Source organism: Medicago sativa, chromosome 1, assembly GCF_051527215.1.
Source record: "Medicago sativa cultivar Bolivia chromosome 1, Bolivia_mono, whole genome shotgun sequence".
NCBI classification, from domain to species: Eukaryota; Viridiplantae; Streptophyta; class Magnoliopsida; order Fabales; family Fabaceae; genus Medicago; species Medicago sativa.
In genome coordinates, this window is record NC_140749.1 from 37,267,871 (window position 1) to 37,290,851 (window position 22,981).

The 22,981-nt window shown below is 34.2% G+C and overlaps 2 protein-coding genes across 2 annotated transcripts; both read right to left on the minus strand.

Annotated features, from left to right (window-relative positions):
- Window positions 1-801: 801 nt before the first annotated feature.
- On the minus strand, window positions 802-2,964 carry LOC146954731 (protein NUCLEAR FUSION DEFECTIVE 4-like). The gene has a single exon (XM_085718013.1). The coding sequence runs from the start codon at window positions 2,870-2,872 to the stop codon at window positions 1,148-1,150; it is 1,725 nt and encodes a 574-aa protein (XP_085574139.1). The 5' UTR covers window positions 2,873-2,964; the 3' UTR covers window positions 802-1,147.
- A 17,445-nt stretch (window positions 2,965-20,409) lies between these two features.
- LOC146954732 (uncharacterized) lies at window positions 20,410-21,306 on the minus strand. Its single transcript, XM_085745692.1, has one exon. The coding sequence runs from the start codon at window positions 21,304-21,306 to the stop codon at window positions 20,410-20,412; it is 897 nt and encodes a 298-aa protein (XP_085601818.1).
- Between the last annotated feature and the right edge of the window lie 1,675 nt (window positions 21,307-22,981).

Here is a 22,981-nt window from a genome sequence, read left to right on the forward strand (position 1 = left end):
AAGAATATACTAGTATCACTGTCTTCCACCAAACACCCATTTTTTTGATTTTATTTTATAAATTAAAAAATACTGTTTGTGCATTACACATGATCGTGGTTTTCCTTCTAGTAGGAAATAGCATTGCTCTAATATTAACGAAAAATAATAATTAATAATACAAAAAAACTGAAAAATCACAATATATTTCTACTTAATAAATTTGTCCATTGCAGGCCAAAAATAAAATAAAATTATTGTACATTTCCTTTTTTTTTTCCCTTCAAATATTGGAGGTATTGTAACCGATAACCACAAAGGGACCACTGCCTGAATTCTCATAGTATAGGGATAGGTTATAAACGCATCTTCTGGATTGGTCGGTCATATCCTATCCTATTAAGTAGTACTAACATTTTGAGAAGTCGTGGCTACTAGAAAACCAAACAAACGTTAGATATGAATTCCATTGTTCTGGCATGTTTTTTTTTTTCATACACAATTCAGTACTCCCTCCGTCCCGGTTTAATTGACCTACTTTGGTTTTTCACACAGATTAAGAAAAGTATATAAATAAAAGGGAAAGTAGAATATATTGTATTGGGAATGATAAAAGTAATATTATTTAGTGTTATATTGTATTGGGAATGATGAAAGTTGTATTGAAAATTGAAATGGGTCAGTTATTTTGGGACACTTTTTTTTAGAAAATGGGTCAGTTATTCCGGGACGGAGGGAGTATAATGCATTCAAATGAGGTCCCACAACGGTCTAGCTGCCGTACATATTGGTAAATAATTTGTTTCAAACGAAAAATGACGGTTATTATGAGACGAAAGAGAGTAATTGTTATTTATTTATTAATCTCAATTCTCACATATACCATCCATATATGTAATAAATATCTCAAAAGTGGATACCTACTTTTACATTGAAAAGAAAGCATAAGATTGCATGAACCTATACTATTTACTCCCTCCGGTCTCAAATGTAAGAAACTTTTCACTTTTTAGATTCATTCAATAAATGATGTATGTGGTCTTTATTATAGACCACATACATCATTTATTGAATGAACCAAAAAAGTGAAAAGTTTCTTACAATTGAGACCGGAGGGAGTATTTTCCAATTCTTAAGCATCTACTAATTCCTTACCGAAGATATCTGTCTATGCATCATTTGAGGCAGGTCCAACCTTGTTCTGAGTCACAACCAATTCATTTTCATTATTTCTAACTTCCTCTCTGAACTTCTTGTATATGTCACTTTTATAAAACTCTCTAGTCCTTATCACCAAAGTTAAAGACACAAGTGCCCCAAAGAGGCTAACAGCAGTGATTATAATGAAAGCCAATTTGTAGCACTGACTTCCATTGCAATTCAACTCCTCCCCTGACTTCCTCTTTAACCCTAATGCTGCCATTTGCTTTAGGGCTTCTTTGTCATAGAGATGACCAGCAACCCTAACACTTAACAAGTATGACCCTATTGGACTTGCTATTGACCCAACATTATACAATGTTGAGTAATATTTAAGACCAAAGAGTTCAGATATGATTGAAAAAAGTACTGGCCAATTTGCACCAAAGCAGAAACCAATAATAATTGATGCTACATAAAGACCATTTGGGACATTAAATGCAATTAGAAGGTGACCTAAACAAGACAATATAAGGATTGATGTGAGCATGAGAGGCCTAGGGAGTTTTAACTTTGTTATGATAAATTCTGAGATAACCCCTTGTGTAACTTTACCTAGATAGATCCAAATTGCCATTAGGGACACAAATGTGGTTATACTATGTGCAGGATATCCTAAAGATAATCCAATTTGACTCAAGTTATTTACCACAGTAAGAGTTCCACCAAGTCCACATATTGTGGCTACAAAAAGAGTCATCATGTCAAGGCTGAAAATGGCTTGAAATATTGTATGATCTTCACCTCTACTTGGGGAAGAGGAAACTTGCTTTTGATTTTGATTTTGAGTAGTCTCTCCTCTAGATTGGTGAGTCTGTGGCTTAGGAGGAGGATCTTCAACATTGATTTGCTCTTTTTTGTTCTTCCAAATCCTTTGTTCTTCCATAATAACAACAACAAGAGGGAGAATGAGCAAGAGAAGCATCAAAATGGAAGTGACATAATACTCACTCTTAGTAAAGTTGAAACAGTTTTGCACTATGATCATTATCATGAGGAACCCTGCAAGGATTAAAGACATGTAAAGAAAATTATAAAAAGCTTTGGAATCATTTGGTTGTTCAGCTCTCTTATGGTGCTTAATAACTGGCATAAAAACAAAAGTTACAGCAGTTGGTAACCAAGCCATAAGCAAAATTAAAGATTTGGAGTCATTTCCGTAGAAGGCATAGTATAGTTGAGTGATGATAGCTCCACTCAAACCAAGATAACCACTCAAAAGGCCTATGACAACACCTCTACTACCAGGGAAATTCTTTACACTGGTGACTAAAGCTCCAGTGTTGGTTGAACAATGAGAATTGGCTCCAATGAATATGTATAAGCACATATTCCATACTGGAGGTTTAGGGATTTTTCTTGTTACTGCAAGCCAAATCATGAAATAGCCAAAAAAGTTGAGAAGACCACCAATTGTTAAGACAACCCAAGGAGGTGTGATTTCATTGAGTAGGCCTGAGAGAATGCCTATGTTAGATCCTAAGTCCTTGAAGAAGCTCAAGAGAGTGAGAGTGGATTGGTCATAACCCAAAACTGATTTGATTTCTCTTGAGTATAGTCCAAACATGTAGCTTGCTCCAGATACTGACATGATCATAAATGATGAAAACACCATAAACCACCTTCCTGTTAGGACTTGAAGGGTGAAGCCTTTGGTGTTTTCCCAACCATGTTGCTTTCCTGAAAATACCATTATTCACACACACACCCTTGCTTCTCACCAAGTAGTTTACAGTTTAGTAATACCACTTTTCTCATGAGCTATAAAATAGTACTATTAGATTATAGGTGCCGTTTAGAATGGGAATGGAGACTTTTTTTCCCACCATGGGAAAGTCCTTTTCTAACCATTTGATTAAGTAGTACCACCATTGTTATCATAGTCTATCTGCACTATATATTTTTTCACTTCATCTTTAACAACTCAGTTTATTATGTCACGATGGAAATTACATCTTCTTCAGCTCTCAATTTATTTCTCCCTTCAAACAACTATTCATCTTCATTAATTCATTTATGTGTTCTTCAAACAAATCATTCATTTTCACCAATCTTCTCTTCCTACAAGTTGAGATCTAGAACATCAAAACAACAAGAACAGATTCGAATCTGGAAAACTACCACAACAAGCTTCATTGTTAAAAACCATTCTCTAAATTTTAATGGCAAACTTTCACAATTAAAATGATGAACCTAAATCATTAAACAAAAAATTTCCACAGACATGTGTTTCTCTTCACAGTCACAAAAAAATAAACATAAACAAAAATTAAAACATAACATCATATAAGAAATTTCAATTAGAATTTAAGAAAGTTACAAGCTTTGTCAATTCCCCAAACTAAAAAAACCAAATCCAATCTAAGGTTTTTTTCTTCTTTATTTTGCAATTGGTTATTGAGATTTTGGGTCCTCATGTTAGTTTCATTATTTAATTTTCCTGGATCTGTGAATTTTTTATCAATTGAAATTTGAAAGATGGTGTTAAGCAAGCATAAGAGGTTGTGGAACAGCTCTGATGTGTTTAAACAGGAAGCAGACTCTTGGATTGTTTTGAAGAGAAGCAATTTTTAGCCTTTTGTCTTTGATAGCTTCCTAGAGCTTCTGAGAAAAGAACCATGTTTTTTGTTTCACGAGTAGGAGAGGAAGAAAGAGAGTTGAGACAGTTGGTGGTGATTGGTGAGTGTGGAAAAAGATTTGGTGTTGATTGTCTATGATAAAATCATGTTCTCTACTTTATCTAATGGTCAATATTTACTTTCCTATGGTGGGAAACTACTTCCCTTTCCCATACTAAATGCCACCTAGATTATATGTGGAGTATTAGAGAATTTCATACTTGACCAAAAACAATATTAGAGAATGACATTAAAGATCATTAGTTTCACTAAAGTTTAATAAGGGAATATTGTCGTGGAGTGAGTATGACGGACATTCAGTGGACTAAAAATAAGATTGGTTATTAACATTGTACCGTTTCGTCAAAAAAAAAAAAAAACATTGTACCGTTGATCCAACTGCCGCTGCCTGAAACTTTCTACTAAACATGAAATTTACTACATGCCAATTTTACCTTAAAAAAAAACAATGATATTTAGACATCTTATATTCCCAAAAATTTATTCAACATTTTATTTTATCTTTATCTCTTTTATCATATCATCAACATATTACATCACTCTCTTATTCATTTCTCCCTCTCACGATGTATACACTTATTGGAATCTCCATCAAACATTAATTATTCAAAAGAAATTGGGGAATACAATTGTCTTAAGTGGGCCCACGCTTCTTGGACTATGTCATTTATCTAACACACGTTTTTTGAATTTTCTAGTGTTTGTATTTGGAAAATTATATATGATATATTTATATGGAGTAGAGAATATTTATTTGGAAAATTATCCTTAGATCTATATATAAAATTAAATTATAATACAAAAATATATCCGAGATAAATACAAAATTATAATACAAGCACCTTCATGTTCTTCTTTGAACCTAAAATCTCCTGCCAACAACTAAGAAACACTTAGGTTTTGATAAATTCCAAGAACATAAAACAAGGGAAATTAGTTTCAACCTTAGTGATTTTTAAATAATTGCAATTGTTCCAATGTCTTCTACTGCAACGTATGTTTCATTCCAAATTATGACTTTGGAAATAACAGTTTTGTTGAAAAGATCTCAATCATAAGTTATATGGTTTGTGCAAGCCAATCTTTTAAAGGTTTGTTGGTTGTTAATTATGACAATGTAATTAGTAGTTCATCTTCCTCTATTTGTTCCTATGGATTCTCAACAATGTTTGCATCTCTGGCATAAGTTTTCTTTTCTCTTTGCCTGCAATGCATGTAACAACTATGCAAAAGTGACAAGATTTTACACGTATCTTTTAGGTACTGTGACAAGATTTTAAACCATGGAATCAAAATTTAAGTTCTTGTAAGTTATATTTAAGCCAAGAGCACTTCAATGAGATAATAAGAAGATAAGGGATCTCTTTCAATTTAATCAGAGATTATAGATTCAAATCTAGTTTTAAGAATGTAACAATTTTAAACCTCATGAGGAAACATGTAGATGATAATTTATTGAGTGTGATATAACTTGTAAGAATAACATGAGATTTTGTTTTAAGAAAGATAAAAGAAGAAAATGCATTATGAATTTTGTGTGGTGTATCGAATATCTCTAGATGATTAGTTACTAGGGAAATTTCTCTTCTGAAGCCAAAGTATAACCTTGAAAATGGCCGTATCTGAGGCAAGGCGAAGAGGGCGACCGCCCTATACCCCAAAAAATAAATACGAAATTTGAGCCCTAATTTTTTTTAGGGGTCTATTATGCTCTAAAAATAATTGCTTAAATTTTTGTATCAAATTTGAAGTTTATATATATTTATTAGGTAGGACCTAAATTATAGGTTCGTTCTAGTCCACCAAAATCTCAGAAACGGTCCTGACCTTGAAACAATTATTATTTGACATATCCATTCATGCTAGACCTTTGTGGGACGTCCTTATTTAAATGCACGACGTTGAAATGTTTGAAATAGGAAAAACACGCATATATATGAGACCAAGGCTTCATAACGTTTTAATAGCCACGACTTCAAAAATATATTTCGCTATAAACTCGTTTGACCAAAAAATCTCTGTTTGGTAATGTTTTTTCACCACGAGTTTATAGCTTATTTCACGAGCTTATAAACTATTTTTCATACGCTATTCCAAGTAGCGTTTGAGCTTATAACTTATATAGCTTACCATTTTTACTTCCAATTTTACCCTTTTTGTTTTATCTAAAATTCTTTTTTACCCTTTATAATTTATTGTAATTTAAACTAATATATATAGCTGCGTTAGTTGCTGGACAATTTTTTTTTTTTTTTTGAATAAACTTAGATGCTGGACATGTACATTTCTTTTCTTTAAAAAAAATGTGCATCTTGTTTTTGTTACGAAAAACCACGTGCTATTTTTATTTTGGTTCCGGGTACATACTGTTATTTTATTTAGAAAGGTCATGCATGCTCTTATTGTTAGGTAAAATAATTCTTTGTTTTTTTAAATACGTAACTATAATTCAGTGAAGTAAGTATTCAACGTAAATATAATTCACTGTTAATAATACATATAAAATCTTGACAAAAAAAATACGTAATAATAATAATACATTCCTCAAACAAAAACAAAGTATAAATACTTAAATGAAAATAACAATAAAATAAATGTTACTGAATAAAATTTGATTTGATTTGATAGTTTAGTATCAAAGATATAATTAATTAAAAAGATTAAATTACCAAATTGTAAATATTTAAATATTAATTGATATAAATTTTTATTATGAATTAAAAATGTACTTTTATGTCATTTTACATTTATCAGCTAGTTGAACCGCTAATTTTACCAAACATTTCAATTAGTTTATAAGCTATCAGCCATCAGCTAGAATCTATCAGCTAACTTATCAGCTATCCGCTATTTTTACCAAACCGAGCCGTTACCAATCCATGAGATCCGATTATAATTACGTAAACGGGAAAAGTTTTTTTTAAGGGGTGAAGGGAAAATATGTTAACATTTTTTTTAGGCTAATAGAAATATTTAAAAAGGAAACAATAACAAAAAGAGAAGGGGGACATAGACCAAAACCTTCTCAAGCTAAATAGTTAAGCAAAAAGTTGGGGGCAAAACGCCACACCCAACAAAGAGTAGAAATGAAAAGATAAAAAATAATGAAACCAAAAGGAAAAGAAAAAGAGCAAGAAATGAAACAAACTCAAACCAAGTTCATGAGTCAATCCGGCAACCTACCCTTAGAGCGGGTGTTATGAACATGAAAACCCTTCTTCAAATACGTTAACAATTTGAATCCGTAAAGAAAAAATTTGGATGATAGAAACAAAAAAAGCGAGAAATCCGTAAAGAAAAATGTTTTTACGATGAACTCTTCTTATTTGTCAGATTCAATTAGTGAAGTTTATGTTTCAAATGTTTGATTTAATTTGTATATGTCCGTTTCTATACTACTATCTTAGGTGAAGCATATTAAGACTGACAACCTTAATTATGTCCAAACCTGACATTAGTAAGTTGCTTCTTTTCTAAATTAAATTTATTTAATCGAATCTAACTTTGAATTTTGGGTTATGATTCATCTAAAGGGAACGCCACAATTGTACACATGCCACCTAAAAAAATTAGTATAGAAACTCAGAAAACATGCATTTCACAATAAGAAATTCTCACAAAACATGCATTTCACAATAAAAAAAATTCTCACAAAACATGATAATTCTCCTAATGCCAATGAGAATCTAAAGGTTGAATCATCATTAGTATGCCTGCTTATATTATTTTCTTAACACGTGATCATTTGAATGTGAAATTAAAACAAGGAAGAATTAAGACTTAGAAAGGATAAGATGGATGTAAATCATTAAAGTATTTTTATTTTATTTTTTAATCACCAACCAACTTTTAAGACAGAATAGGAACGTTATTAATTAATATTACAAAATATGAATGTTGGATTTTGACAATAGATCTAGCCTAATGATTGAATTTCAGAAAACATTTTAAAATAATAATAATGTAAATGACTATGTTAGACAGTTTATAAATTCAGAACCAAAATGAATATATTGTTTACCTTTCCAAGGAGACAATTGAATGGTTTGAAGGTAACCATGTAGTGTAAAATCAAATCAAGAAAAAATACGGAGTAAATATCTTGGTAAATTTCAAATCTTACAATGTATTTAAGAAATAGCATACTTAATCATGGTAAAACAGTTGCAATTAGTTCCTCTTATGGTACATAACTAACAACATCAGATATTCAAGACATTACCATCATTCAATTTTCCTTGAACCAAAAAGAAATACAAATTGAAGAAAAAAACTCAAATTCTTTACTTGATCAGAAACAACAAGAGTGATATCCCAAAACTGTATACATCCGACTTTTTTGTGTGTAATTCCTTTCTTAATATTTCAGGTGCCATATAAACAAGTGTCCCAACCATATTCTTTTTGTGAAAACCACCAGTAGGTTTTCCGAAAGACTTCCAATTCTCAAGAGAAACTCCCTTAATATCACTCTTGTATTCATTAAAACCAAAATCTGTGAGGTGTGGACGGAGGTTTATGTGTGCGCGCGCGCATGCACGCTCACGCGTGTGCTTGTTGAAAATAATATTTAATATAGGCATTATTTGGTAACATAACCAAATAAAGTCATATTAAGGCACAACACGGTCTACTTTTAGGATTAGCATCCCAGCACTTTCGTATCGATACCAATCTTGATGGTAGACCCAACTCCGCGCTGGCAAGGACCGGTCGTAATCCATCAGAAACAACAGCTGCTGTTAGTTGTTGCTCAGTATAGTTCATCTTAAGTACTGTGTGAGCCTCCCTTGAGGAAAAATTGATCAATATCACTTTTACAGAGTTTTGAAAAAGAAATTTTGATAAAGCCAAACAATATTTTCCTAAAGATTCCAATATGCAAAAGTCAAGAAAATCTCCAACCAAGTAATAAATTACTAATAGTAACAGTCCAACCAGAAACTTGTTTAATTTTGATGCAGATATAACTCATTTGACTACTACATGATGATATTAGTTTGATTTTATTCGACCTAAAGCTCAATTAGTTGGATATCTGAAGTCAAATGAAACAAAACTAGCTTCTACACTTCTCAAGTTCATGTGGTAGTTCAATGAGCTTCACTTTCGTTCTTAGGAAATTAACTCATTCATATGGCTTCAATTAGTAACTAAACAATCATATGGAATCATTTGACCCATGAAACATCTTCATTTTGCTCTCAGCAACAAAAGAAATCCACATTAATTCTTGCCAATTGAACATTCAGATTGGCAAGCCAGAGTCCCTTTAAGGAACGTGACAAATATTAAAAGTTTATAATTGGGAAAAAATGTTTCATTCTTTACATGCAAAAAAAAAAAAAAAAGACATCCACGCATCTCATGTATAGAATCAGTTATAATGTTCAATAGACAAGCAATAAGTTCTAACTACCCTACACACAAATAAAGTAGACTTACCTGTGCTTCTGCACGAAGATCAGTATATGGCACAACACCAGTAAGGAGTTCACTGCAACATATCCAACAAAGGTTTTAAACTCACAAAACAGAACATAAATAAAAGATTTTCAAGAGAAAGAGATTTGATAGAGAAGAGAAGAACAATTTTGTAATGGTAACTTTTTTTAAAAGCAAAAATGAATATTTATATTTATAAAAACGGAAGAATGAGATCATAGTCACATAATTCGTAGTTTGCTTTGGTACGTGGTGTGTGTGGGTGTGGGCGCGCGCGCACGCACGCTCACACATGTGCTTGTTAAAAATAATATTTAATATATGCATTATTTACCAATTGTTAGAGATCATAACATAACAAAATAATATTGAAATAATATAAATATAAACTAGTTTTTGTTTTTTTACTTTTACAAACTTTGATTACACACTACTTATCATACCACTAGAAGAGTTGTTGTTTCTTCTACCACTTCCTCAGGTTTCTTTTGGAGTTGTTGTCTGTTTTTGAGATAACATTTGGCCAAAAGCCAAATGGTTATCCCAACAACAAACAAAGTGAGGACGGACAACCATACAAGAATCCCGATAAAGAAACCCGTATGTGTAGCTTCCGGATGAGGGGAAGAGGGAGGATGAGGTGGGAAAGGAGGAGGGGGGAAGGAGTTCAGATAGATGAATGGGTATTGGAGTGGGGGAGGATTGTCGCTTTGAATCATTGCGCGTGGTAGAGCAGCTTCAGCTTGGCAAACACAGTGCAAAAGGTGAAAACTGAGCAACAATAGGATAACAACATCCACGCATCTCATGTATAGAATCAGTTATAATGTTCAATAGACAAGCAATAAGTTCAAACTACCCAGCACACAAAAAAGATAGACTTACATGTGCTTCTGCACGAAGATCAGTATATGGCACAACACCAGTAAGGAGTTCACTGCAACATATCCACCAAAGGTTTTAAACTCACAAAACAGAACATAAATAAAAGATTTTCAAGAGAAAGAGATTTGATAGAGAAGAGATGAACAATTTTGTAAAGGTAACTTTATTTAAAAGCAAAGATGAATATTTTTATTTATAAAAACGGAAGAATGAGATCATAGTCACATAATTCGTAGTTTGCTTCGGTACGTGGTGGGTGTGTGTGGGCGCGCGCGCACGCACGCTCACGCGTGTGCTTGTTGAAAATAATATTTAATATATGCATTATTTACCAATTGTTAGAGATCATAAAATAACAAAATAATATTGAAATAATATAAATATAAATTAGTTCTTTTTACTTTTACAAACTTTGATTACACACTACTTATCATACCACTGGAGGAGTTGTTGTTTCTTCTACCATTTCCTCAGGTTTCTTTTTGAGTTGTTCCATTTCCTCAGGTTTCTTTTGGAGTTGTTGTCTGTTTTTGAGATAACATTTGGCCAAAATCCAAATGGTTATCCCAACAACAAAAAAAGTAAGGACGGACAACCATACAAGAATCCCGATAAAGAAACCGGTATGTGTAGCTTCCGGATGAGGGGAAGAGGGATGAGGAGGAAGAGGTGGGAAAGGAGTAGGAGGGAAGGAGTTCAGATGGATGAATGGGTATTGGAGTGGGGGACGATTGTCGCTTTGAATCATTGCGCGTGGTAGAGAAGCTTCAGCTTGGCATGCGCAGTGCAGACGGTGAAAACTGAGCAGCAATAGGATAAGAACATCCACGCATCTCATGTATAAAATCAGTTATAATGTTCAATAGACAAGCAATAAGTTCAACTACCCTGCACACAAAAAAGATAAACTTACCTGTGCTTCTGCACGAAGATCAGTATATGGCACAACACCAGTAAGAAGTTCACTGCAACATATCCAACAAAGGTTTTAAACTTACAAAACAGAACATAAATAAAATATTTTCAAGAGAAAGAGATTTGATAGTGAAGTGAAGAAATTTTTTGTAAAGGTAACTTTATTTAAAAGCAAAGATGAATATTTTTATTTATAAAAACGGAAGAATGAGATCATAGTCACATAATTCGTAGTTTGCTTCGGTACGTGGTGGGTGTGTGTGGGCGCGCGCGCACGCACGCTCACGCGTGTGCTTGTTGAAAATAATATTTAATATATGCATTATTTACCAATTGTTAGAGATCATAAAATAACAAAATAATATTGAAATAATATAAATATAAATTAGTTCTTTTTACTTTTACAAACTTTGCTTACACACTACTTATCATACCACTGGAGGAGTTGTTGTTTCTTCTACCATTTCCTCAGGTTTCTTTTTGAGTTGTTCCATTTCCTCAGGTTTCTTTTGGAGTTGTTGTCTGTTTTTGAGATAACATTTTGCCAAAATCCAAATGGTTATCCTAGCAACAAAGAAAGTAAGGACAGACAACCATACAAGAATCCCGATAAAGAAACCCGTATGTGTAGCTTCCGGATGAGGGGAAGAGGGAGGAGGAGGAAGAGGTGGGAAAGGAGGATGGGGGAAGGAGTTCAGATAGATGAATGGGTATTGGAGTGGGGGACGATTGTCGCTTTGAATCATTGCTCGTGGTAGAGAAGCTTCAGCTTGGCATGCACAATGCAGAAGGTGAAAACTGAGCAACAATAGGATAAGAACATCCACGCATCTCATGTATAGAATCAGTTATAATGTTCAATAGACAAGCAATAAGTTCAAACTGCCCTGCACACCAAAAAGATAGACTTACCTGTGCTTCTGCACGAAGATCAGTATATGGCACAACACCAGTAAGGAGTTCACTGCAACATATCCAACAAAGGTTTTAAACTTACAAAACAGAACATAAATAAAAGATTTTCTTGAGAAAGAGATTTGATAGAGAAGAGAAGAAATTTTTTGTAAAGGTAACTTTTTTTAAAAGCAAAGATCAGTATTTATATTTATAAAAACGGAAGAATGAGATCACAGTCACATAATTTGTAGTTTGCTTCGGTACGTGGTGTGTGTGTGTGTCGACGCGCGCGCACGCACGCTCACGCGTGTGCTTGTTGAAAATAATATTTAATATATGCATTATTTACCAATTGTTAGAGATCATAAAATAACAAAATAATATTGAAATAATATAAATATAAATTAGTTTTTTTTACTTTTACAAACTTTGATTACACACTGCTTATCATACCACTGGAGGAGTTGTTGTTTCTTCTACCATTTCCGCAGGTTTCTTTTTGAGTTGTTCCATTTCCTCAGGTTTCTTATGGAGATGTTGTCTGTTTTTGAGATAACATTTGGCCAAAATCCAAATGGTTATCCCAACAACAAACAAAGTAAGGACGAACAACCATACAAGAATCTCGATAAAGAAACTCGTGTGTGTAGCTTCCGAATGAGGGGAAGAGGGAGGAGGAGGAGGTGGGAAAGGAGGAGGGGGGAAGCAGTTCAGATAGATGAATGAGTATTGGAGTGGTGGAGGATTGTCGGTTTGAATCATTGCGCGTGGTAGAGCAGCTTCAGCTTGGCAAGCACAGTGCAGAAGGTGAAAACTTAGTAGCAATACGGTTAACGCTATCAAATATACTCAATCAGACCGTTGAATATGACCTTATTGGAATAAGAACGAATCATGCACTGAAATTTCGGAAATCGGAATCTTCAATGTAAGTTGATCTGACGAACTATGTCATTAGAAACGTAGTCAACATGTAAGGACATGGCTCTGACGATCAAAACGGACCCAACCGACTAACGCTATCAAATATAATCTATCGGACCGTTGACTATGTCCTTATTGGAATAAGAACGAAGCATAAACTGGAATTTTGGAAATCGGAATCTTCGATGTAAGTCCATCAGACGAACTATCCCATTAGAAACCTAGTCAACATGAAAGGACATTCATCTGATGATCAAAATGGACCCAATCGATTAACGATATCAAATATAATCAATCACATCGTTAAATATGACCTTATCGGAATAAGAACGAAGTATGAACTGAAATTTTGAAGACTAAAATAAAATCAAATGTCGAAGACTGAAATTTCGATATGAAATATAATCAAATTGAGTTTTTTTTATTTGTTTTATCAAAGACTAAATTGGCATGCAAGAAAATTATAAAGGAATAGATTGAGTTTTCACTTTTAAAAAAAAATAAAAAAACTCAATTTCACTTTAATTTTTTTTTTTCCGGAATTATTTCACTCAATTTCACTTTCCTTATGCAAAAATAAGATTACGTGCATATAAGCATATAAAGTCTGCAATGGGTGCAGTGTAAATATTTAATGGTGTTTTACATATAAATTAAAAATATATATAATTTAACAAAATATATATAATTTGATTACGTGCATATTATGTTAATATTATATTTCATAATGATGTTTTGAAAGAAAAAATGTAGATATAACATACTTACATATATAATATATTTCGATTCTATCTTTTAATGTAAATATGTACGAATCTACGCATACTTACATGGTTCGATTCCTGCTGTCTTCACTTTTATCAATTTTAGAATTTCACTACAAAGATCTTAAAGTCAAAGCAGTTGAACAATTAATTGCCTTAAGAATATTAACTATCATTCAATTCCCAAGCTTGTAACAAAGTCTCACTATTATTACCACTCAATTGGGTGAACAAAAACATGCATATTTCTGAGCTAATATCTTTTGTCAAAAAAAAAAACTAGCTACGACGCTCTCTTCCCCTTCTCTCTAGCCGTCACCAAAATCCTAGTTTCTTCACCTTCATCCACCAAAGAGGGGTGATTTAGGGTCAATTTTTTGACCCAAAAATCACCCCTCTAACTCGTTTGTTCTATTTTTCTTTTTATTGAAATAAGTGATTTTCACATCTATTTCGTTTTTTCTTTCGTGATTTTGTCGTCTTTGTGCGACGTTGTTTTGTACGTCGTCTTTGTGCGACGTTGTTTGTTTTCTTGTTTCGTTCAGGTATTTGTTCGGTTCAGATTGTTAGATCAGCTTCGATCCAGTTCAGATCAAATCAATGACTTTGGAGTCATCAATGTTGCAGATACGGAGACATGAGTATTCCGGTGACTTAAATATAGTCATATGTGTAGGCTTTAGTACTTTGCCAATTTATGCTATTAACATGAATTTTGTGAGTTTGTTCACATATTCATCCTTTTTGTTTTTAGCGAATTTTCATTGTATCGATGTACTCTATCAATTTGAATGAATGAATGAATATCATTTATTTTTGTCAAAAAAAAAACATGCATATTTCCAAACTTCTTTCGAGACTTTTCAACTATCTTTCAATTTCGCACAACTTCATTCAATTATTGTCTTCCTGTGTAATTCCCCACAACTTCATTTAAATAAAACATATGATAATAATTATCTTATATTGAAGATATGAATATAATGTTTATCTATTTTTTTTACATGATTCGACCACATACAATTAATGCCTAAAGCAATGTCATTCTCTTACTCTTCAAATTAACTTGTCATTATTTAATATAAAACCTTTTTTTTCAAGAAAAAGACTTCCTTTTAAAAATTTAAATGTTTTTGATATCGTTATTAACGCAAATTTCCGCGAGCTAATAATCATTTTCGATACTTTTTTTAAAGCAAATTTTCAATACCCATATTTACATCCCTGATTGCGTTTTTTTTAAGGCACAATTAGAAGTTAAATTACGGTACAATTATCATTTAACGATATAACTGATCTTGTTTTTATTTTTATAAGTCAACTACACAATTATCATTTTATGACAGTATGATTTAAATTTTATGCTTTTTAGGAGTTGACAACACATGTTCCAATGCAATACTTACTACATTTGTTTTCTTAACCAGTGCACCGGGACACCGGTTAACATTACCCTTTAAAAAATACATGATTAAGGTAATTATTTTGATGACATTAAAAAATAAGGAAAATTATAATAACCTCCCTTAATTTTGAGCTAAATACAACAAACCTCCCCTCTATTTTATAAATCATCACATACCTCCCCTCTATTGAATTCTGTATTCAACGTTAGATACAAAAATCTTTGCCTGCCCTTTTTCTCAAAAAACAGCCAAAAATCTTGCTATTCTAATAGAAAACTTTTGTCTTCTCTCCATAGTCACTCATCTTCAACCTCACTTGTCGTTGCCATCTATGATCATCTACCTTAATTGCCACCAACCACTGTTCTTGTCGACGGGCGTTCTCTCTATCGCTGTGTTCGTCGTTGTCAACGGTTATTGCAACATCGTTCTTCCTTTTGTGATGTTATCGTTCACGTTGAAAATGGTGGAAATGCAACTTGTTCTAGTCACGTCACTCGTAACAGATAGCTATTTGCTTCGATGGAAATGATGTTTAGTGGTTTATTTAGGAGGGTTTTGGAAATATTTAAGTTATTAATATGCAGCCGCTGGTTTTTTATTTTTTGTTTGTTTTTACACTAGTATTTTGGTGTAGTATTACTGATATTTTGTAGATTTTGATGGTTTATATAATTTCAGAGACTAATATAATTTTGGAGATACTGGTTTATTTAAATACTAGTATTATGACAACATTCACTAAAGAATTTGAAAAGCTAAACCTGCCAATGAAATAAGCAACATAGTAAAGAGGGGAAATTGAGTAAGATACCTCTGGTTGTACAACAAAAAGATATGACAGCACCCTAATATATGAAAATATACACAAGTTTGCACGTGCAAGATTTTTTTATTAAAAAAAAATTGTTAACGGACAATTTAATAATGTTAGTGAAGAAGGGTGATATTTGCCTATTTAATGAAAACTTAAGGGAGGTGGTGTTTATTTTAAAATCAGAGGGGATGTCAGTTTCAATTTAATAGAACTTAGGGGAGGAGAGTGCAGTTTCCTCTAAAAAAATACTTATTCAGTAAGCTCAATATTCCTTTCTTGGTAAACCAAAGTCTTCTTTTTCCTCTAGTCATAAGTGCTCTTTCTTATCAATTCAATTTGAAGGTGAGAAAAACACAAGAAGGGGGGTTGAATTGTGTTTTGAAAAATTCTTCGTTTCTCCTAAACTGAAAACACTGGTCAGAAGCTAAGTGAAACAGCTTCTGAAGTGATAATCAGAATCTGAACGCAGCGGATAAAAACAGTGAGAGAAGAAGAAAGACACAAAACAATTATATAGGTTCCTTCCACAAACCGGAAGTAGTCCTGTCCCCCTTGCACTTCCAAGGAGAGTTCACTAGAATGTCATATCTTATTACAATTGCTCAAGCACACAGCAAGAGACTTCCTTTGCTCAAGCACACTTCGCAAGAGTCTTCCTATGCTCAAGAACACAATCAAGAGACTTCTATGCTCAAGCACAACTGCAAGAGACTTCCTAATCAAACAAATTACAAAGAACAATGTTTGAGATTGAACACTTGATATACAATCAAAGGTGCTCACAATACAAATCAGATACAGACTCTAAGACTTAAGAATTTCTAAGATGAGACTTTGAAAAACAGAAATTCTAAGTAAATGCAGAATAATTTTAGTAGAGTTTTGGCGCTTGTAAATTGTAGTTGAGTCGTATGCAAAACTCTAAGTTTTCACTCCTTTATATAGAGGTGTGAAAGAGACGTTGTGAAATTGCTAGCACATCAAAAGAGTCGTTGTTGAAGCTTGATCTTTCACCAATGATCTTTTGCCTGATTTGGTTGTTGTCCTATGAAGAACCAATTTGAAATCCAATCCCATTGTGAAGGAACATCTTTGCAGGCATAGCCGTATTCTGGAGCTGTTTTCTTGTCTTGTAGCGTGGACAACTGCAGAGTAGTGGAGAAGGTGGTTGTACAGTTCGTACAAAGTACAATGTCAACGCTTTTGTTTCTTTTGCAAGCAAATGCCTTCAAATACTTTTGAAATGACTGTTGCAAAGTTCCAATAGTCTTCTGCTGTCTTTAGATGAATTTCGCTCCATGAAACAACTCTTGAATCCTTGACTTTTTCAAATCCAGTTGATCTTCAGCTTCTGGTGAAAAACAGCTTCTGATGAGCTTCAGCTTTTGATGAAGTCGCTTCTGAACTATCCGCTTCTGATGAACTTCAGCTTCTGATGATGTCATCATTCTTCAGGAGCACTTTGTCTTCAGGAGCACTTTTAGTCTTCAGGAGCACTTCTCTTCAGACGCTTTAAAGCTTCCTTTTCTTGATTCCTTAGCTCTTTTTGTTCTTCAGAACCTTTTAATGATGTAAATTTCTAACTGTGGTCCTGTACACTTGAACAAATATTAGCTAGTCCAATCTACAATTTTTAATACCTTGTCATCATCAAAACTCTTTAAGGTTCATTGTTAAACACATTTTGTTCCAACAATCTCCTCCTTTTTGATGATGACAAACAATAGTATTTAAAAATTGATCAATTGTTGTTAATCTACCTAACAAGTTGACTTTGGGGTTCTGAGGTTTGTAAGCTCAGAGTTTGAGTTTTGTAGGCTCTAACTCCCCCTGAGTCTGATAGTCTTTAAGGTGAGGTTTGTAAGCTCCCCCTAAGCTCTATCCAGGTTAATTAAATTCGTTCAACGCGCAATAATATCAGAGCTTTTAAAAACAAATAATTGAGGTGTAGATTATAGAAAAGAAGAATGGTTCAATTAATTTTATTTGAAATTTGATACTCCTTTTTTTTCGTTCAGCTTATACCTTTCAGGTAAAAATGATAGAAATTTTTCAAAATAATCTTCAAATATCATTAATGGGGCTCAGATGCCTTTAAATACTATCACATATACTCCCCCTTTTGTCATTAACAAAAAGAAATAGTCAAAAAGAAGAGATGAGAAAAACATAGAATAAAGGTTCAGAGCAACATATAAGCATAATAAAGAAATCAGAGCATAAAAACTAGAATGATTATCAGAGCCAAAAACTTAACTAGTATGAATGATATACAAAGAGTTCAAAAGCAAAAGATAATCAGAAGCAAAAACTAAGTCAGAAGTAAAAACTAAGTTAGAAGAAAAAGATAAAACACTATATATCAGAAGCATAAAGAACACAATCAAGCTATAGGTGTGCAACTAAGGGTTTGGCTTGTTTTGGTTCTCTAAGATCTTCTTCAGCATCTCTTGTGTTTCTTCAAGTTTCCGATCCATCTCTGACTTGTGCTTCTCTTCTCTGAGTCTTGCTTCTTCCATCTTAGCATCTGTTTCAGCCTTGAACTTTAACAGAATTAGCTTCTGCTCTTGTAGCTATTTTTCCAATTCCTTGTTCCTTTCCCCCAACACCTTGTTCTTCTGAACTAGAGCCAGATCAGGTGCAACCTTGCTCAGATTTACCTTGGAAAGGAATGTCAGATCCAGATCCTTGGGGTGAATAAAGTTGGGAAGAAAATCTGTGGGATCTCTTCCTCTTATGCTCAGTGGATTCTTCACCCAGGTTCCAAGGAACTCTATCTCATCCAGACTTGCTTCCATACCATTCAGCCAGTCTTCCAGCTTCTGCTTAGCTTATTCTTGAGCTTCAATGCAGGAATCATGCAGTGCTGAAATGACATTGACTACTCTCTCTTTCAATCTCCTCCATTGCTTCTGATAGCTGACTGTGTGACCCAAGTCATGTCTTCCTTCTATCAGCTTGATTAACTCAGCAACAATGTCTTCACACACACCTTGTAATACATCAGGATCAAGGAATATGGTGGGTGGTGAAGGTTGTTTAGAAGGTTTAGGTGAGGCTATGGGTATAATAGCTAGATTTGATGATGATTGGCCATTTGTAGCTATAGAGTTCCTGGTTGATGGTTGGACATAATCAGTGTCTATAACCATGTCAGAGGCATGATCATCTTGATCATCCTCAGTGTCAATATCCATTTCATTGGTTATAGAGACACCATCATAGCGGGTTATCTTGACAGTTTGGTCAGGTAAAGAAATGGTAGATGATTGGGTTGGCTCAGGAACAGGTTGTTCAGGAGCAGCTGGTTCAGGTGATATCTGTTCAAGAACAGTAGGTTCAGGAACATTTTGGTCAAGTAGGGTTGAATTTGAGCTGGTTGAGGGGGCCATTTGTGGTTCAGTTTGTGTGTTAGGTGGTTGTTGTTGTGGTGATAAGGTCTTTGTTTGTTCATGTGCATGGTGTTGGGGGCTTTCTGAAATAACTCTCTCAGAAGCAACTGCTTCTGAAGCTATTTCAGAGGCTGTTTGTATGACATTGTCAGGTACAACCATGTTGAGGGGTTTGATGTTTAGAGGTTGAAGAGGGTGATTGAGGAGAATTCTATCAATGATTTGGTTTCTTCTCTTAGACATGTCATTTATCTTTTGATCAATCACATGACCAACATGCTCATAGGAGCTTGTCTGAGAGGGCTTTTTGTTGGTTTTGGTTGATGTTGGATGGCTTTTTACTAGTTTTGGGTAGCGTTGACCTAGGGGTTTATCATCATCAGAATCAGATGATGATGATGATGATGAGGTTGATGAAGAGGATTCAGAGATCTCATGTATTACAGGTTCTGTGTGAGTAGAGACATTACCTGTCATAGAAGCTTCTGAACAGTCTGCTGTTCTCTTCTGATCATCTCCAGCAGTATCAGAAGCCATCAGTAATTGTGAAGCTTCTGAAGTTACAATATCTTGTAGTTCAGTAACGATCTCCAACGCTTTTTCAGCTGCTTCAACAATTCCAGATGCAGTAGTAGCAGCTTCTACTTCCTTAATAACATGAGGAGATTCCTTGATTTTCCTTACTGTTGGCTTCCTCTTCTTCTTTGGTATTATAGGTTGATCAGGAGCAATCAAAGAAGCAGCAGCTTGTTCACTTCTTGTTTTCCTGTTCAGAACCAAATTTGAGTCCAGGTCCTCAACTTCTTCTTCAATTGATGGCATTGCAGAACCAACAATCTTAAGCTTATCAGAAGCAGCTTTTGCCTTCTTTGCAGGTTTTTCAGCTTCCAAGTACTCTTCTGCAGTCAACTTCCTCTTTGATTTTCTGCCTCTAGCAATTGGCATAGCACCACTATACATTTCTTCAGGTACATCCTCCAACCTGATGACCTTGTTAGTTGTTTCAAAGTGATCCTTGATGAAATACATCTGCACATCTAGAGGATCCTTCTTGCAGATGGGTGGAAAGTCTTTCATAAGATCAGACTTAGCTCTGGATTCACTCAAGTCAGTGTCGAGCTTGGTGACAGATCTGATCAGCTTCATCTACTTGAGTGTATGAGCATTAATGAACTTCTCAGTCTTAATGTCAAGCAACTCATCTGAGTAGGCTTCAACACTACTGAGTCGGTCCAAAATCCTTCCTTGATAGAAGATTTCTGATAGGAGCCTTCCATAAGGTGCCCAGGGTCTCTTCTTCAACTGACTCTTTCTCAGATTATCAATCAAGTACTTGAAGAGGTACTTGGGCATATTTACCTTTTCCTTCTTGATAAAGTGCTGAAGAAAGACTTTCTGTCCCAATGTAGGTTTATCACCTCCACCTTTTGGTAGCAGATTCTCATTCTGAATCTTCAGAAGCAGCTTCTTATCAATGCTTACGTCAGCATACTTTCCTGCCCGCGTGGAGTTGTAAATAGCCATGTTTACTTTTTCTTTCCAAAAGCCTTCTTTAGAACTTGAAATATCTATCCCTGAATATTTTCCAGAAGCTTCTACTCTGTGTATAGAAGCTATCTGCCAATCAGCAATGACTACTGGAATACCACAGATGCTTGACCTGATTTTAGAGCAAGTAAATGGTTCAAGTCCCATTTCTTCTCTAGCCTTCCCTTTCAGACTAGGATAAAGCAAAACCTTCTCCCTCTCTTCAGCTATTGATGCAGCTTTATCATATACCGATGCTCTTACCCAGAAGTGCCTAACCAAAGCTTCGTAGGTTGGTCCATTCAACATTCTGAAGTATGGCATGAGATCTTGCATTTCGTAGAAACTTCTAATCCAACATCCATGGAAAGCTAGAGATTCAAAATCCACAGGATTTTCTATTTGAACCTTTAAATCCCATTCTTCTAGTTCCATGGTTCTTCCTTTGATATCATAGGCAGGAGCCTCTTGTGCAGTAGATTCTGGAATGTTATGATACGAGCTTGATGATGCCATTGATGATGATGAAGGTTTAAGGTTCTAGGGTTTGAGAATTGCGCTTACTTCGCAAGAGGTTTGAAAGTATGAAGTGTATGTTGTGAAGTGAGTAGAGTGTGAATTGTCAAAGTGTTAAGAGTAAAAACGATTGCAATTCAAAAGAGACAAACAAACATAACATTAATGACTTTGGGGGCGCGTGAAAGTACTTTCAAAGCTGTTAAATCATCATTTCCCTATTAAGTTATACACCAATACAGATAGGCCACGTCAGAAGTTCTCAGAGTAACTGCCAAGTTAGTGGACTAGTATTACCAAATAAAGTAACCTCCAGCGTTTCCACTAACTCAACTATTCAGGAGCATAAAATCCAGCTTCTGAATTTCAGATTCTGACGTCATCATCAGAAGCGTATTTTCCTCAGAACCTCAATAAAGAGCTTCTGATGGACCATAGCTTCTGAACTGACTTCAGAACCTAAAATCCTATTCAGGAGCAAGCAAGCTTTCAATCAGACAGAAAATGCATGTTCAAATTTTTCTTTATAAAATCAAATCTTTCAACAGTTAAAGGCTTAGTAAATATATCAGCCCATTAATTTTCAGTATCAATGAATTGTATATCTAAAATTCCTTTTTGAACATAATCTCTGATAAAATGGTGTTTGATTTCAATATACTTAGCTCTTGAATGCAAAATTGGATTTTTAGACAAACAAATAACAGCAGTATTATCACAATAAATGGGAATACTGTTAGCAATAATATGATAATATTCCAACTGATGTTTCATCCAAAGTAGTTTTGTACAACAACTTGCAGCTGAAATGTATTCTGCTTCTGTTGTAGACATAGCAATAGTTGTTTGTCTTTTGCTAGCCCAAGATATAAGATTATCACCCAGAAATTGACAATTGCCACTGGTTAACTTTCTTTCAATCATATCACCAGCATAATCAGCATCACAGAATCCAATTAGCTTATAATCTAAGGATTTCCTATAAAAGAGTCCAAGATTAGTTGTTCCCTTCAAATACCTGAAGATTCTCTTGACAGCAGTCATATGAGATTCTCTGGGATCTGATTGGAATCTTGCACACAAGCATACACTAAATAAAATATCTGGCATAGATGCAGTGAGGTATAACAAAGAACCAATCATACCTCTGTACAGCTTCTGATCTACTTTAGCTCCTTCATCTTCTTTGCTTAAGGTGCACGTAGGATGCATTGAAGTGTTCACCACTTTACAATCTTCAAGCTTGAACTTCTTCAGAAGCTCCTTTGTATATTTTGATTGATGAACATAGACTCCATCTTTACATTGATCGATTTGAATGCCAAGGAAGAACTTCAGCTCTCCCATCACGCTCATTTCAAATTCATCCTGCATCAGCTTAGAGAATTCTTGCAAAGAGATACATTAGTAGAACCAAATATTATATCATCAACATATATTTGCACAACAAGAATATCTTTCTCAAGAGTCCTTCTGAAGAGTGTTGTGTCAACCTGACCTCTTTTAAAATCATTTCTGATTAAGAAATTAATTAGTCTATCATACCAAGCTCTGGGAGCTTGTTTCAAGCCATATAGTGATTTCTTCAGTTTAAAAACATGATCAGGATATTTAATATCCTCAAAACCAGGAGGCTGTTTGACATACACTTCTTCTTCTATGACATCATTAAGAA

Excerpts from the sequence above, each read along its gene's own strand:
- LOC146954731 (XM_085718013.1), bottom strand. The coding sequence starts at position 2,872 with ATGGTATTTTCAGGAAAGCAACATGGTTGGGAAAACACCAAAGGCTTC.
- LOC146954732 (XM_085745692.1), bottom strand. The coding sequence starts at position 21,306 with ATGGCATCATCAAGCTCGTATCATAACATTCCAGAATCTACTGCACAA.